This window comes from Oryctolagus cuniculus, chromosome 1 (genome assembly GCF_964237555.1).
Source record: "Oryctolagus cuniculus chromosome 1, mOryCun1.1, whole genome shotgun sequence".
NCBI lineage: Eukaryota > Metazoa > Chordata > Mammalia > Lagomorpha > Leporidae > Oryctolagus > Oryctolagus cuniculus.
Window position 1 is genome coordinate 217043800 of NC_091432.1, and position 14431 is coordinate 217058230.

The 14431-nt window shown below is 45.0% G+C and overlaps 1 protein-coding gene across 3 annotated transcripts in view; it reads left to right on the top strand.

Annotated features, from left to right (window-relative positions):
• Positions 1-14431, top strand: part of RGS3 (regulator of G protein signaling 3) — a 149190-nt gene that overhangs the window by 5862 nt on the left and 128897 nt on the right. For 2 of the 3 annotated variants that reach the window (XM_051842799.2, XM_008273409.4), the window contains exons 2-3: positions 8183-8310; positions 8903-8990. Coding sequence is in view for 1 of the 3 variants with exons in the window: in XM_008273409.4 (XP_008271631.3) it covers positions 8931-8990 (60 nt within the window). In the remaining 2 variants the exon portion in view is untranslated. The remainder of the gene's footprint in view (positions 1-8182; positions 8311-8902; positions 8991-14431) is intronic. The other variant, XM_070066347.1, reaches the window with a different exon arrangement.

The following is a 14431-nucleotide window of genomic DNA, read 5'->3' on the forward strand; positions in this document are numbered from 1 at the left end:
GGCCTGGTGACAGCTTGTGACAAGATTGTGCAGGGCCTGGACTCTGTTAGCCAATGGGGAGTCATTAATGGCTTTTGAATGGGGGAGTGATAGAACTCAATTAGTGTTTTAGAAAATGTTAATTGAATGGCAGTGGGAAACAAGAATTGGATAGAGACCAGTGAGACCAGTTAGGAGGCTGTCCTAGGAGTCAGAATGAGAGGGAATCAGGGCCTGGATTATGTAAGTGACAATAGGATGGAGATGAAGGGACATTGTGCAAAAGAGGGAAAAATGAACCTGAACCTGGAAACTGGAAAGAAAGGGTGGAGTGAAAGATTGTTCAGCTCAGCTTTGTGAGGTGCTACTGTTGCCAAAAAGGTGAAGTTAAGAGGAAGAACCAATTTAATGAAAGATAAAAGGGTTCATTCATCAAATCGGTACAATGAAGTTATGACTTATGTGTTTCACTTGTGGAAATTCCGGCAGTGTGTGGAGTAAGAAAAAAGCACGAGTGGAGAGGGAGTGACAGAGAGAATGAGGGCATCCAGAGGGGGCTGGAGTGCGAGGTGCGGAAAGTACGTTTGCTGTTCCCATTTCTGTTTTCAAAGCCATGTGTATTTCATGGGTGACAGAAGGGCTTGTTCGAGAGTAATTATGGTTATTCACAGTCTATACTTGGCATGTCTTACGTGCTGATTTTAGAGCCGAATTCCCTGGCGAGATTTAGTTTTTCAAAATGTGTGCTGGGTCCTTGACTGGGCAGGAGGCAGGTATGAAGAAGACATCGCTGTTGCTTACAATCAAATTGGGGGGGAAGATAGCGAAGCTGACAGTTGGGGCTACAGTGTAGGTGAGCAGTCAGGGAGAGGGGTGGGTGTGGAGGGGAAGCCGATGGGGGACCCGGGTGTCAGAGCCGAGGTAGCCCTGGGCTGAGGAGAGACCTGGGAGTCATCACCAGTCCAGGTGAGAGTAGCAATTGGAGAGTGTGCAGTCTCAGAGGGAGAGAGTATTGAAGAAGGAGGCTGAGGGGCACAGATAGGGAACGCACTCTCACTAGACAGCAGGAAGAGTCATAGACTTGAAGAGTTATCGGAGAAGGGAGAGGAAAGCTGGGGCAGGGGAATGAGGCTGTCACAGGCAAGTGGTTTTCATGATGAGAAAGACAGTGCTGATCACTGAGTGAACAAACAGCAGAAAAAGGTGCAACAGCGGTAGGGAAGAATCCAGAAACAAAGGGAACACATGCCACTTCTCTCAGTTACAGAGCCAGGGAAGCCAGTGGAGCTATGGCCCAGCTCCCAGTGACGTTCCCCTGCAGGGCGTTGGGATCTCTGTCCACTGGAGGGGCGCTTCAGCGTCACGGGACACTGATCCGGAAATAGGCCTTGCTCTGCACAGGCCTTGTATTCGAGCCTGAGTGCGGTCCAGCCGAGCCACGACCTCAGCTGCGGTTGTATTTTATATTAAACACACCTGTATTATTTCCTTCCGTAAGTAGAATCCGCATTCCCACATCACAGCAAATGCTCACTAATAGCTTCCCTGGAGTTTGCTTCTCACAGTTACCTCATCAGAATTTAGGAAGGGCAACATGCAATAATTTCCTTTAGGATGCAGTGAGCTCTGGCTATTTTTTAGTCAATGGTCCCTTAGTGTGCTCTTTTAAAGAGATTTAAATAATAAGAAAAAGCTCTTTATATGTACCCATATAGTTACCATCTCCAGTGTTCTCTTTATTCCTTTATGTAGATCCAGTCTTCCATATGGCATCATTTTCCTTGGCTGGGAAGACTTTAACATTTATCCTTGTATATGTTTGTAGGTGTTGACTTCATTCAACTTTTGTCAATCTCAGAACATCTTTATTTGGCCTTCATTTTTTTAAAATTTTTTTGACAAGCCGGCGGCGCGGCTCACTAGGCTAATCCTCTGCTTGCGGCGCCGGCACACCAGGTTCTAGTCCCGGTCGGGGCGCCGGATTCTGTCCGGTTGCCCCTCTTCCAGGCCAGCTCTCTGCTGTGGCCAGGGAGTGCAGTGGAGGATGGCCCAAGTACTTGGGCCCTGCACCCCATGGGAGACCAGGATAAGTACCTGGCTCCTGCCATCGGATCAGTGCAGTGCGCTGGCTGCAGCGCGCCGGCCGTGGCGGCCATTGGAGGGTGAACCAACGGCAAAAGGAAGACCTTTCTCCCTGTCTCTCTCACTGTCCACTCTGCCTGTCAAAAAATCAAAAATAAAATAAAATAAAATAAAATAAAATTTTTTTTGACAGGCAGAGTTAGAGAGAGAGACAGAGTCAAAGGTCTTCCTTCTGTTGGTTCACCCCCCAAATGGCCGCTACGGCCGGCGCTGCGCCGATCCGAAGCCAGGAGCCAGGTGTTTCCTCCTGGTCTCCCATGCAGGTGCAGGGCCCAAGCACTTGGGCCATCCTCCACTGCCTTCCCGGGCCCCAGCAGAGAGCTGGACTGGAAGAGGAGCAACCAGGATAGAACTGGCACCCCAACTGGGACTAGAACCCGGAGTGCCTGCACCGCAGGTGGAGAATTAGCCTAGTGAGCCGTACTGGCCTTGGCCTTCATTTTTGAAAGATATTTTTGCTGAGTAAGGAAATCTGGTTAACAATTTTTCCTTTTTAGTACTTTAAAGATACTGCCACACTATCTTCTAGCATATAGTTTCTGATGAAAAGTCTGATGTCATTCCTGTCTTTGTTCCTCTGTGTGTAAAGTGTTTTCTTCTTTAAGATTTTATTTGCTTTAATATTTTTATCTTTTTCACTATTTTAATTAGATGGTGGTGTGCTTTGGTATAGGTTTCTTCATGTTTCTGCTTCATCAGCCTCTTTGAATTTGTGGGTTTATAATTTTTTTAAAGGTTTATTTTGATTTATTTTAAAGGCACAGTTACAGGGGTCAGCACCATGGCACAGTGGGTTAATCCTCTGCCTGAAGCACCAGCATCCCATATGGGTGCCAGTTCTAGTCCTGACTGCTCCTCTTCCAATCCAGCTCTCTGCTATGGCCTGGGAAAGCAGTAGAAGATGGCCCAAGTACTTGGGTCCCTGCACCCACGTGGGAGACCAGGAAGAAGCGCCTGGCTCTTGGCTTTGGATCGGTGCAGCTCTGGCCGTTGCTGCCGTCTGGGGAGTGAACCAGCGAAAGGAAGACCTTTCTCTCTGTCTCTCCCTCTCACTGTCTGTGACTCTATCTCTCAAATAAATAAATAAAATCTTTAAAAAATAAAATAAAGGCACAGTTACAAAGAAAGAGAGACATCTTCCACCTGCTGGTTCATTCCCCAAATGGCTGCAATGACAAGGGCTGGGCCAGGCCAAAGCCAGGAGCCCAGAGCTTCTACCAGGTCTCCCACATGGCTACTGGGGCCTAACCACTTGGGACATCCTCTGCTGATTTCCCAGGCACATTAGCAGGGAGCTGGATCTGAAAGGGGGCAGCCAGAACTTGAACTGGTTCCCATATGGGATCTGGAACTTGAACAGGTACCCATATGGGATGCTTGTGTCGCACCACAATGCCATAATGCTAGCCCTGTACTTTTCATCATATTTGAAAAGACTTAAATCATCATTTATTCAAATATATTTTCTATCTCCTAATTCCTTCAGGGATTCCAATTATATATGTCTTTTAGGGCTGCTTGAGGTTGTTCCAAGTTCACTGATGCTCCATCCATTTATTAATTTGTTTTTAGTCTTTCTTGTGTTTAATTTTGAGTGGTTTTTATTGCTGTGTCTCCAAATTTTTTTATCTCTTCAATGTCTTCACTTCACATACTTTTTTTTCCTAAGATTTATTTATTTATTTGAAAGTCTGAGAGAGAGAAAGAGAGGCAGAGAGAGAGAGAGAGAGAGAGAGAGAGGTCTTCCATCTGCTGGTTCACTCCCCAGTTGGCCACAACAGCCAGAGCTGAGCCAGGAGTCTCTTCCAGTTCTCCCATGCGGGTGCAGGGGCCCAAGGGCTTGGGTCATCTTCTACTGCTTTCCCAGGCCATAGCAGAGAGCAGGATCAGAAGTGGAGCAGCTGGGACTAGAACCGGTGCCCATATGGGATGCTGGCACTGCAGGTGGTGGCTTTACCCGCCACACCACAGCGCCGGTCCCCACATACTCTTAAAGTATGTCTTTTGGGTTGTGCTTTTAAACTTTTTTTTTCTATTGAAAAGACTAGAACAGCATTTACTCTAGGGCTAATAATTCCCAACAAGGGAGGAGAGACCCTTCTGAGTTTTTTGCCTAATGCCTCATGAATTAGATCTGTCTACTCTGGATGATGAGAATAAGAACTGTTCCTGGTCATTTTTTTTTTAAAGATTTTTATTTATTTGATAAGTAGAGTTACACACACAGAGAGAGGGAGAAACAGAGAGATAGGTCTTCCTTCCTCTAAATGGCTGCAATGGTCAGAGCCATTGGTCAGAAGCCAGGAGCCAGGAGCTTCCTCCAGGTCTCCCATGTGGATGCAGGGGCCATCTTCCACTGCTTTCCCAGGCCGTAGGCAGAGAGCTGGGTGGGAAGAGGAGCAACTGGGACATGAACTGGCACCAAATGGGATGCCTGTGCTGCAGGCCGAGGTTCAGCCTACTATGCTACAGCACCAGCCCCCCGTTCCTGTTTAAACTTTGAAGATTGTTCCCTGTGATCCTTTTGGGTGGTTCTTTCCCTCTCCTTAAGGTCCTTTTTTCACACTGGTGAGCTGGCCAGTACCTCTTGAGGACTGGAGGAGGACCTTCCACAGATCCCCAGGGGACTCCCATTGTGTGACTCTCTCCTCTCTGGTATTCTGTCCTGTGACCTGTAATGCCTTGGCCCCTGAACTCAGCTCAGTGACGTGGTGTTAGCTTGGGTTCCTTGTGCCTTTTAAAAAGTCTCTCTTGGCCATAACCTGGGCTAATCATAGGGATTGCCTTGTTGGTTTATTGTTTCTCAGGGACCACTGAGCTTTGCTGCCTGATTTTAGAAATCATTATTTCCTATGTTTTGTCCAGTTCTTTAGTTGTTTTAGGTGGAGGGGAAAATCTAGTCCACTTTATCCCATCTTGGCTGGAGGCAGAAGTCTATCTTGTTCTTTAAGTTTGCATTGTTTTTTCTGTAGCAACACTTTGGAAAGTGAGGTCAAGCCAAGTGGCCCACTATAGCCTGAAAAGGGGTGCTTCTGGAGTCTGAAAGGGCTCCCAGCCTAGCCTAACTGTAAGCACGCAGTCATTCTCAGAGGCATGGGGTACACTGTTTTTCTTTTCTGGCTCTTAGCAAGCCTTGGGTTGTTATTTTTGGACCCAAACTACTATTTCACACTTAAAATCTTGAATTTTGTACTTGGTTTCTGCTTAGACCTCATTTGTGTATTGAGGTCACTGATGGCTCCTACATCTGAGGCAAATTGGAATTTCTCAGTGGTATTTACAGCAACCAGCACCTGCTCCTGTAGAGAACCACTCACCCGAAGACACTGTGTTCTACCTTGAAGGTGAATTGCAGACCTACTTTAAAAAGGCAACTCCTTCATTTCAAGAGTGAACAGAATACCATGTAACAAAGAATTCCAGCTGGTTAAATTTAGGACAAGAGAAAAAAAAAAAAAACCTGACCAAAGAATATTCTCTGGCTTTGAGCCCAGGGTGTTTTTCTTTTTAGAGTGAATTTGGTGCACTTTCATTCATGTGGAGCTGTTGGCTCCCAGCATTTTATTCTGGGATGGAAGGTCAACAATGCTTGCCTTGTCACCAAATCCAATGAACACTGCTCAGTTATTAACCTATTGACCTCTCAACAGTATTTGACATCGCTGATAATTATCTCCTTCTTACTACATTCCCTGGCTTTCCTTCTCCTTTCTGGCCTTTGTTCCTCTGTCTTCTGTCTTTTCTATTGGAACTCATCTTGGTTCTGTTCTGAGCCAACTTCTCACATACAACCTTTTCCTCGGGCTCTCTTATCCATGCTCATGGCTCCACTGGGAATTCCTAAGTCTAAATTTTTGACCTAAGTATTTTTCCTGGGCTTCAATCCAGTGTATTCAACTGTTCACTTGATGTCTTCACTTGGACAGTATGTAGGTAACTCAACCTGAGCAGCCTCATAGTTAAGCTCATCCACTCTCCTCTCAGTCAGCCCTTTCTACAATGTTCTCCAACTCAGAATTCCTTACTTTCCATCTGCCACTCAAGCACCCAGTCATGGTGGTTCCACTTCTTTCCATTCTCATTCCTATTATCCTAGTTTGATCCCTATATTTAACTGGAAAAGCTGGAAAAGATTTTTTCTAATAGCACTTGCTGTTCCCATCCCATTCATTCCTCTCACCCCACTCTAGCCAGAGCAGTCTTTCTTTCCTTCTTTTTTTTTTTTAAAGATTTATTTTATTTATTTGAAAGACAGAGTTAGAGAGAGAGGTAGAGATAGAGAGAGAGGTCTTCCATTGCTGGTTCACTCCCCAGATGGCTGCAACGGCCAGAGCTGCGCTGATCCAAAGCCAGGAGCCAGGAGCTTCTTCCAGGTCTCCCACGCAGGTGCAGGGGCCCAAGGTCTTGGGCCATCTTCTACTGCTATCCCAGGCCTTAGCAGAGAGTTGGACCAGAAGAGGAGCAGCCAGGACAAGAACTGGCGCCCATATGGGATGCTGGTGCTTCAGGCCAGGGCTTTAACCTGCTGTGCCACAGCGCTGGCCCCCCTTCTTCCTCCCTCTCTCCCTTCCTTCCTTCCTTGAAAGATTTATTTATTTGAGAAGCAGAATGAAAGAGAGAGCGAGAGAGAGATGAATGAATGAACAGATCCGTCTGCTGGTTCACTCCCGGAAATGCCACAATAGCCGGGCTGGGCCATACCAAAGCCAGGAGCCAGCAACTCCATCTGGGTCTCCCATGTAGATGGCAGGGGCCCAAACAGTTAGGCCATCTTCTGCTGCTTTCACAGGTGCATTAGCAGGGAGCTGGATTGGAAGTGGAGGGTCTGGGCCTCAAACGGGTGCTCGCATTGGATGCCACCATCAAAGGCAATGGCTTAACTTGCTGTGCCACAATGCTGGCCCCCAGAACAACCTTTCTAAAGCATGAATTGATCTTGTTTAAAATCTTTTGATGGCTTCCTTGTGCCGTTAGGAAAAAGCCCAAGATCCTTGCAATAAAACATGAGTTCTTGTGTGATTTGACCCCTGTTTGCCCTTTTTTTTTAAAAAAAAAGATTAATTTTATTTATTTAGAATACAGTTAGAGAGGGAAGACAGAGGGAGAGAGAGAGAGGTCTTCCACCTATTGGTTTATGCTCCAAATGGCCGCAACAGCCAGAGCTGGACCAGGCTGAAGCCAGGAGCCAGGAGCTTCATCTGGGTCTCCCACATGGGTGGGTGCAGGGGCCCAAGCACTTAGGCCATCCTCTGGTGCTTTTCTAGGCACATTAGCAGGGCTGGATTGGAAGTGGAACTACCAGGACTTGAATAGATGCCCATATGGGATGCTGGTTTTGCAGGCGGTGGCTTTATCTGCTATGCCACAGTGTTGGCCCCTTGTTTACCCTCTTGAATATCACTCCCTTTCTCCCCCTCTAAATTCCCTGCAAAACTTTCTTATTTTCCAGTTCCTCATGCTGCAGTGCTACCCTATCCTTTGCTGCTCTACATGTTTTGTTCTTTCTGTTGGCAACCCTTTCTTCTCTGCTTGGCCAACTCATCCTTCAGGTCATGTTCTTCAAGAAGTCCTCTCTGACCTCCTTTATTGTCTTGGTCTGCCCAGCTCCCCAGACTGCGCGCGACATTGTCTGCAGGTTACCAAGCTTCCTCTGTTCTGACACTCATCCAGTCTCCTAGTTGACTATGAACCCTTGTTCACGCCTTTATCACCAGTGCCCTGTATAAGGCTCAGCTCAATAAGTGCTTAGCAAACATGTTGAATTGCATTTTAATGTGTCAGTAGACATGGAGGTCTCAGTCTTGCTGGTCTGTGGCCTCACCCTCAGAGCAAGGAGCATTGTGTGAAAGATGGCATTCTATAAAAGCTCTCTTGCTGGGAGCTGCATCCCCACTGTTTATGTATTAGTTTAGCAACCTGATTCAGTTAGCAACCTGCACTTTGGTTGCTTCATGCACAAATATAAATTTATGGGCTTCCAGAAGGCAAATGGTGGGACCTGATCGTTTCTTTCTTTCTTTCTTTTTTTTTTTTTAATGTTATTTATTTATTTATTTGAAAGAGTTACAGAGAGTCAGAGGCAGAGAGAGGTCTTCCATCCGCTGATTCACTCCCCAGATGGCTGCAACTGCTGGAACTGTGCTGATCTGAAGCCAAGAGCCAGGAGCTTCTTCTGGGTCTCCCACACAGGTACAGGGCCCAAGGACTTGGGCCATCTTCTACTGCTTTCTCAGGCCATGGCAGAGAGCCACATGGGAAATGCAGCAGCCGGAACTCGAACTGGCGCCCATATGGGATGCTGGCACTGCAGGCGGTGGCTTTACCTGCTATGCCACACCACTGGCCCCTGTTTTTTTCTTCTTCATACCTTTGTTACTAGTATTTTATGTATTCATGGTATAGTTCCTCCCTTGCACAATGATTATTCATGTTTGTTGGTACATTTTATCTTTTTTTTCTTATTGATTTATAAGACTTATTTGTATTTGCTATATTTTATGAATATTTTAAACTAATTTTTTTAGGTTAAAATTTTTATGGCCAAAGAAAAGTCTCTAGTTTAAAAAAATTTTTCCTCAGTCATTTGGAAAAGCAAAATTCATTCTTAGTTCACCTGCTATACAAAAATAACTAGTTACCCAAATCTGGCCCATAGATCATGGGTTCCCAACCCCTTCACTAATGTGCTCTCTAAATTTGAAACGTCTTTTTATTTCTTGAGTGAATATGACTTGATCATGAGCATACTGATGGATCTGACTTGCTAATATTGTATTTGTAGGATTTGTGCACCCGGGTTCCTAAGCCAGATGGGTCTATGCAGAGGTTTCACGTTAGTTGTGGTTGCAGATATGTTCTATGTAGCCCAGGTAAAACTTTGTAAAAATTTGCTTCTTTTATTTATTTGCTTCTTTTCATTTTGTTGTGAAAGTCAGAGAGGCACAGAGAGATAGAGATCTTCCATCTGCTGATTCACTTGCCAAATGCCTGCAGTAATAGGGGCTGGGCCAGGGTGAAGGCAGGGGACGAAATCAGTCTCAGTCTCCTGTGTGGGTGGCAGGGGCCCAGCTGCTCATGCCATCACTTGCTTGCTCCCAGGATGCATATCAGCAGGAAGCTGAAAGCAGAAATGGAGCTGGCACTCATAAGCAGGCACTCTGGAATGGGGTGCAGGTGTCCCAAGTGATGACTTAACTACTGGGCCAAATGCCTGCCCCTGGCCTACATAATATTCTCAAGTTATATGAATCAGTGATCAGTATTAAAAAACTGGGGGAAAATACATTAAAAATTTGACATTTCTGGTTCTTCTTTAACAAAAAGGGAGACTGTTGGCCCAGTTTTAGCCACATTTAAATAGCTCTTCTCTATTGTATTTCTTCTGTTTCATTGATTTCTGCTTCTATTTTTATCTTTCATCTTTGATCTATAATTTTCAGTTGCTGACCTCATTTATTTTTGTTTATGTATAGTTGCCTACCTAGTACTGACAGATCTTCCAGTTTTTTTTTTTTCTGAGCTCTGAAATAGTTTAAATTATGTTGGCATAGTTTGTTTCTTCAAATTCCTCTAGAGTTGACTTTTAAAATGATCTGGGTTATGGGGCTGGCGCCATGGCTCACTTGGTTAATCCTCCACCTGCAGCGCCGGCATCCCATATGGGTGCCGGGTTCTAGTCCCAGTTGCTCCTCTTCTAGTCCGGCTCTCTGCTGTGGCCTGGGAGGGCAGTGGAGGATGGCCCAAGTGTTTGGGCCCCTGCACCCGAATGGGAGACAGGGAGGAGGCACCTGGCTCCTGGCTTTGGATAGGCGCAGCGCCGGCCGTGGCGGCCATTTGGAGCGTGAACCAGCAGAAGGAAGACCTTTCTCTCTGTCTCTCTCTCTCACTGTCTATAACTCTACCTGTCAAATAAAAAAATAAAATTAAAAATAATTAAAAAATTAAAAAAATTTAAAATGATCTGGGTTTTCTATAACTTTTTAAGGTAGTATTTTGGTTTCCTTTTCTCTTTTATCTATTATTAATGATCTATTAAAATTTCAAACACATACCAATTTTAGTAATTAATACTTTCTAAAAAATCATCCATTTCTTCCCAGAGTTTCAGATTTGTATATTAAAGTTGAAATAGTTTTTAAAAAATTTATTATTTTATTTATTTGAAAGGTAGAGTTACACAAAGAGAGAGAGAGAGAGAGAGAGAGAGAGAGAGGTCTTCCATCCTCTGGTTTACTCCCCAGATGGCCTCAATGGCCAGAGATGGGCCAGTCCAAAGCTAGGAGCCAGGAGCCAGGAGCTTCTTTTGGGTCTCCCTCATGGGTGTAAGGGTTCAAGCACTTGGGTCATCCTCTGCTGCTTTCCCAGGCCATTAACAGGGAGCTGAATTGGAAGCAGAGCAGCCAGGACTCAAACCACACCTGTATATGGGATGCCCGTATCATAGGTGGCAGCTTAACCTACTATGCCACAATGCCAGTTCCAATAGTTTTATTTTATTCTTAAAAAAATTACTTTTGGGGCTGGTGCTGTGATGTAGAGGGTAAAGCTGCTGCTTGCAGTGCCAGCATTCCATATGGGTGCTGGTTCGAGTCCTGGCTACTCTACTTCTGAGCCAGCTCTCTGCTATGGCCTGGGAAAGCAGTGGAAGAAGGCCCAAGTGTTTAGGCCCCTGCACCCACCTGGGAGACCTGGAAGAAGCTCCTAGTTCCTGGCTTCGGCTCAGCTCAGTTCTGCCATTGCAGTCATTTGGGGAGTGAACCAGTGGATGGAAGACCTCTCTCTGTGCCACTGCCTCTCTGTAACTTTGACTTTCAGATAAATAATAAGTCTTTTAAAAAATTACTTTTGTATCTTGGTTATCTTTCTTTCATAAACTTCTTAACTTACAGTTTTCTATGTAAGTTTTGCCAGAGGTCTGCTTTATTAGTTCCTTCAAAGACTAGGCTTTGGTTTGATTATTGAAAAAATTTTATTATATTTTTTTTGGAATAAATTCAAACTTTATGATCTCCTTTTAAATAGAATTTTAAACATTATTCAAAAGGCAGAACAACAGTGAGAGACAGACAGAGATCTTTCATTTACTGCTTCACTTCCTAAATGAAAGATTTCTGTCTCCCATGTGGGTGGCAGGACCCAACTACTTGAACCATCACCTGCTGCCTCCCAGCGTGTGCATCAGCAGAAAGCTGGATCACAAGTGGAATGGGGACTTGAATCAAGCACTCTGATATGGATGCCGGCATCTTAACTGCTGAGCCTAATGCCTGCCCCTAAAATTTCCTCTTTAAAAAGTATTTATTTGAGGGGCTGGCATTGTGGCGTAGTGGGTAGAGCTGCTACCTGTGACACCGGCATCCCTTGTAAGTGCTGGTTCCAATTTTAGCTCCTTAACTTCTGATCCAGCTCTCTACTGATGCTCCTGGGAAAGCAGCGGAAGATGGCCCAAGTCTCTGGGCCCTGCCCCTGTGTGGGAGGCCTGGAAGAAGCTCCAGGCTCCTGGCTTCAGCCTCTGCCCTGCCTTTGCTGCCATTTGGGGAATAAACCAGTGAATGGAAGATCTCTCTCCCTTTTGTCTCTCCCTCTCTCTCTCCCTGTAACTCTGACTTTCAAATAAAGAAATCTTCTTTTTAAAAAATATTTATTTGAGAGGGATGGAGGGAGGGAGGGAGAGAAGGAGGGAGGTGGAGAGAGAGAAACTCCCTTATCCAGTGAGCTACTCCCCACATGCTGGTAACAGCCAGAGTTAGGCTGGACTTGGCTGAAGCCAGGAGGCAGAAACTCAACCCACGTCTCCCATTTGGTGGCAGGAACCCAACTACTTGAGCCATCACTACTACCTCCAGGCTGTGTGTCTTCAGGAAGTTGGAGAACCCAGGCATGCCAATGTGGGAGTTGGCATACTAACCAGCAGCTTACTAGCTACAGTAAACATCCACCCCCATTATTTGCTCCTTTAAATTTCTTCTGAATTAGCTTATTCTTCTGACATTTTAAAATATATCTTTAGTTTTAAAAAATGTAAGATTTTTGTTGTTTTCTAAATAAATTGTTTTTCCCTTTAACTTTTAATTATATTTCATTGATCTGCTTATCTTGCCTTTCTGATACATTATTTTTAAAAAAATATTTATTTATTTATTTAAAAAGCAGAGTTTCAAAGAGGCAGAGGCAGAGGCAGAGGCAGGGAGGGAGGGGGGAGAGAGAGAGAGAGAGAGAGAGAGAGAGAGAGAGGTCTTCCATCTACTGGTTCACTCCCCAAATGGCTGCAATGACTGGAGCTATGCCAATCCAATGCCAGGACCCTGGAGCTTCTTCTGGGTCTCCCACTGGGTACAGGGGCTCAAGGACTTGGGTCATCTTTCACTGATTTACCAGGCCAAAGCAGAGAGCTGGGTTGGAAGTGGAGCATCTGGGACTGTAACTGGCTCCTATGTGGGATGCTGGCATTGTGGGTGGTGGCTTTACCTGCTACACCAAAGTGCCAGCCCCCTGATACTACATTATTACTGCACCATTTAATATTGATATTTCAAGTCTTCTTTATTGTTATTTTCAAATTTTTCTTGGCTCCTAGGCCAGAAGATATCGTAAAAGTCATTAAAATTCTTTTATAGTTAATATGAAAATGCACCCAAATAAATCCTTTTAAATCCCTTCTCTCCAAATCCAAAATACAAAAATCCAAATCCCTCCCCTCCAAATCCAAATATTCCTCATTCATTCCAATTCTAAGTCTTTAAAAATTGCTTGGTGCAGGCATTTGGCACAGTGCATGGGTCACTGCTTAGGATACCCCCATTTAATACCAGAGAAGTGGCCAGTTTGATTCCTGACCACACTGCTTCTGATCCAGCTTCCTGCTACTACACACTCTGGGGGACAGCAGGAGATGGTTCAAATATTGGGTCCCTGCCATGCATATATGGGAGACACAGATTGAGTTTCATGCTCCTGGCTTAAGCCTGTCCTAGCCATGGCCACTGTAGGCATTTGGGGAGTAAATTAGAGAACAGAAGATCTCTCTCTGAGTCTTTGACTTTTAAATAAAAATGAAAATCTAAAGAAATGCCTGGGGACTGGCAATGGCACAGTGAGTTAAGCAGTAACTTGCAATGCCAGCATCCTCATCAGAGTGCCGGTTCTAGTCCCTGCTGCTCTGCTTCTGATCCAGTTTCCTGCTAATGTGCTTGAGAAGGCAATGGAAGATTCCCCATTTGAGAAGTGGACCAATGAATGCAAGATCTTTTTGTCTCTGTCTTCCTCTGCCTCTGTCACTCTGCCTTTCAAATAAGTAAATAAATAAACAAAAAATAAATCTTTTAAAAATGCCTATAATCAGGGGGCACATTTTTGGCACAGTAGTTAAGTTGCACTTGGGATACCCACACCTCTTTCACAGAGTGCGAGGGTTGAGTTCCAGCTCCTCCACTTCAGATTTAGCTTCCTGCTGATACACACCCTGTGAGGCAGCAGGTGATGGCTCAAGCACTTGGATCCCTGCCACCCACATGGGAAACCCAAATTGAATTCCAAGCTCCTGGCTTTGGTCTGGTGCAGTCCTGGCCATTGTGAGTATTTGGGGAGTGAAGCAGTAGATAGAAGATCTGTGTGTCTATATGTCTCTTTCTGTCTCTCTGCTTTTCAAATAAAAAATGAAAATAAACAAACATTCTAAAATGCCCATGATCAATCTGTCTATGTGAATGTGATTTGTGTAGGAGGTGTATTTCGTGTGTCTGTGGTGTGTGTGTGTGTGTGCACAGGATACATGTGGAGTGTGTCTGTGTATGTATGTGAAGTATGTTTGCAATTTGTTTATTTGTGGAATTATATGTGGTATATATGGGATAATGGGATATTTTTAAAAAAGATTTATTTATCTATTTGAAAGGCAGAGCTAGAGAGAGAGAAAGAGAGAGAAAGAGATACAGATCTTTTATCCCCTGGTTCACTCTCCAAGTTGTCACAATAGCTGGAGCTAGACCAGGCCAAAGCTAGGAGCTTGGAAATCCACCTGGATCTCCCACATGAGTGACGGGGCCCAAGCACTTGGGCCATTCTCCGCTGCTTTCCCAGGTGCATTAGTAGGGAGCTGGATTGGGAAATGGAGCAGAGGACACTTGAACCTATGCTCTGATACGGGATGCCGGCATTGCAGGAGGCAGCTTAAACCGCTGTGTCACATGCTGGTCCCGTGTTCAGGTATTTAGATGTGTGCATATTGTGTGCAGTGTGTAAGTTTGTATGTGGCATGTGTTTATGTATGTGGGTATGTGGGAGTGGAATAGAGATACCGAGGCTTAAAAGG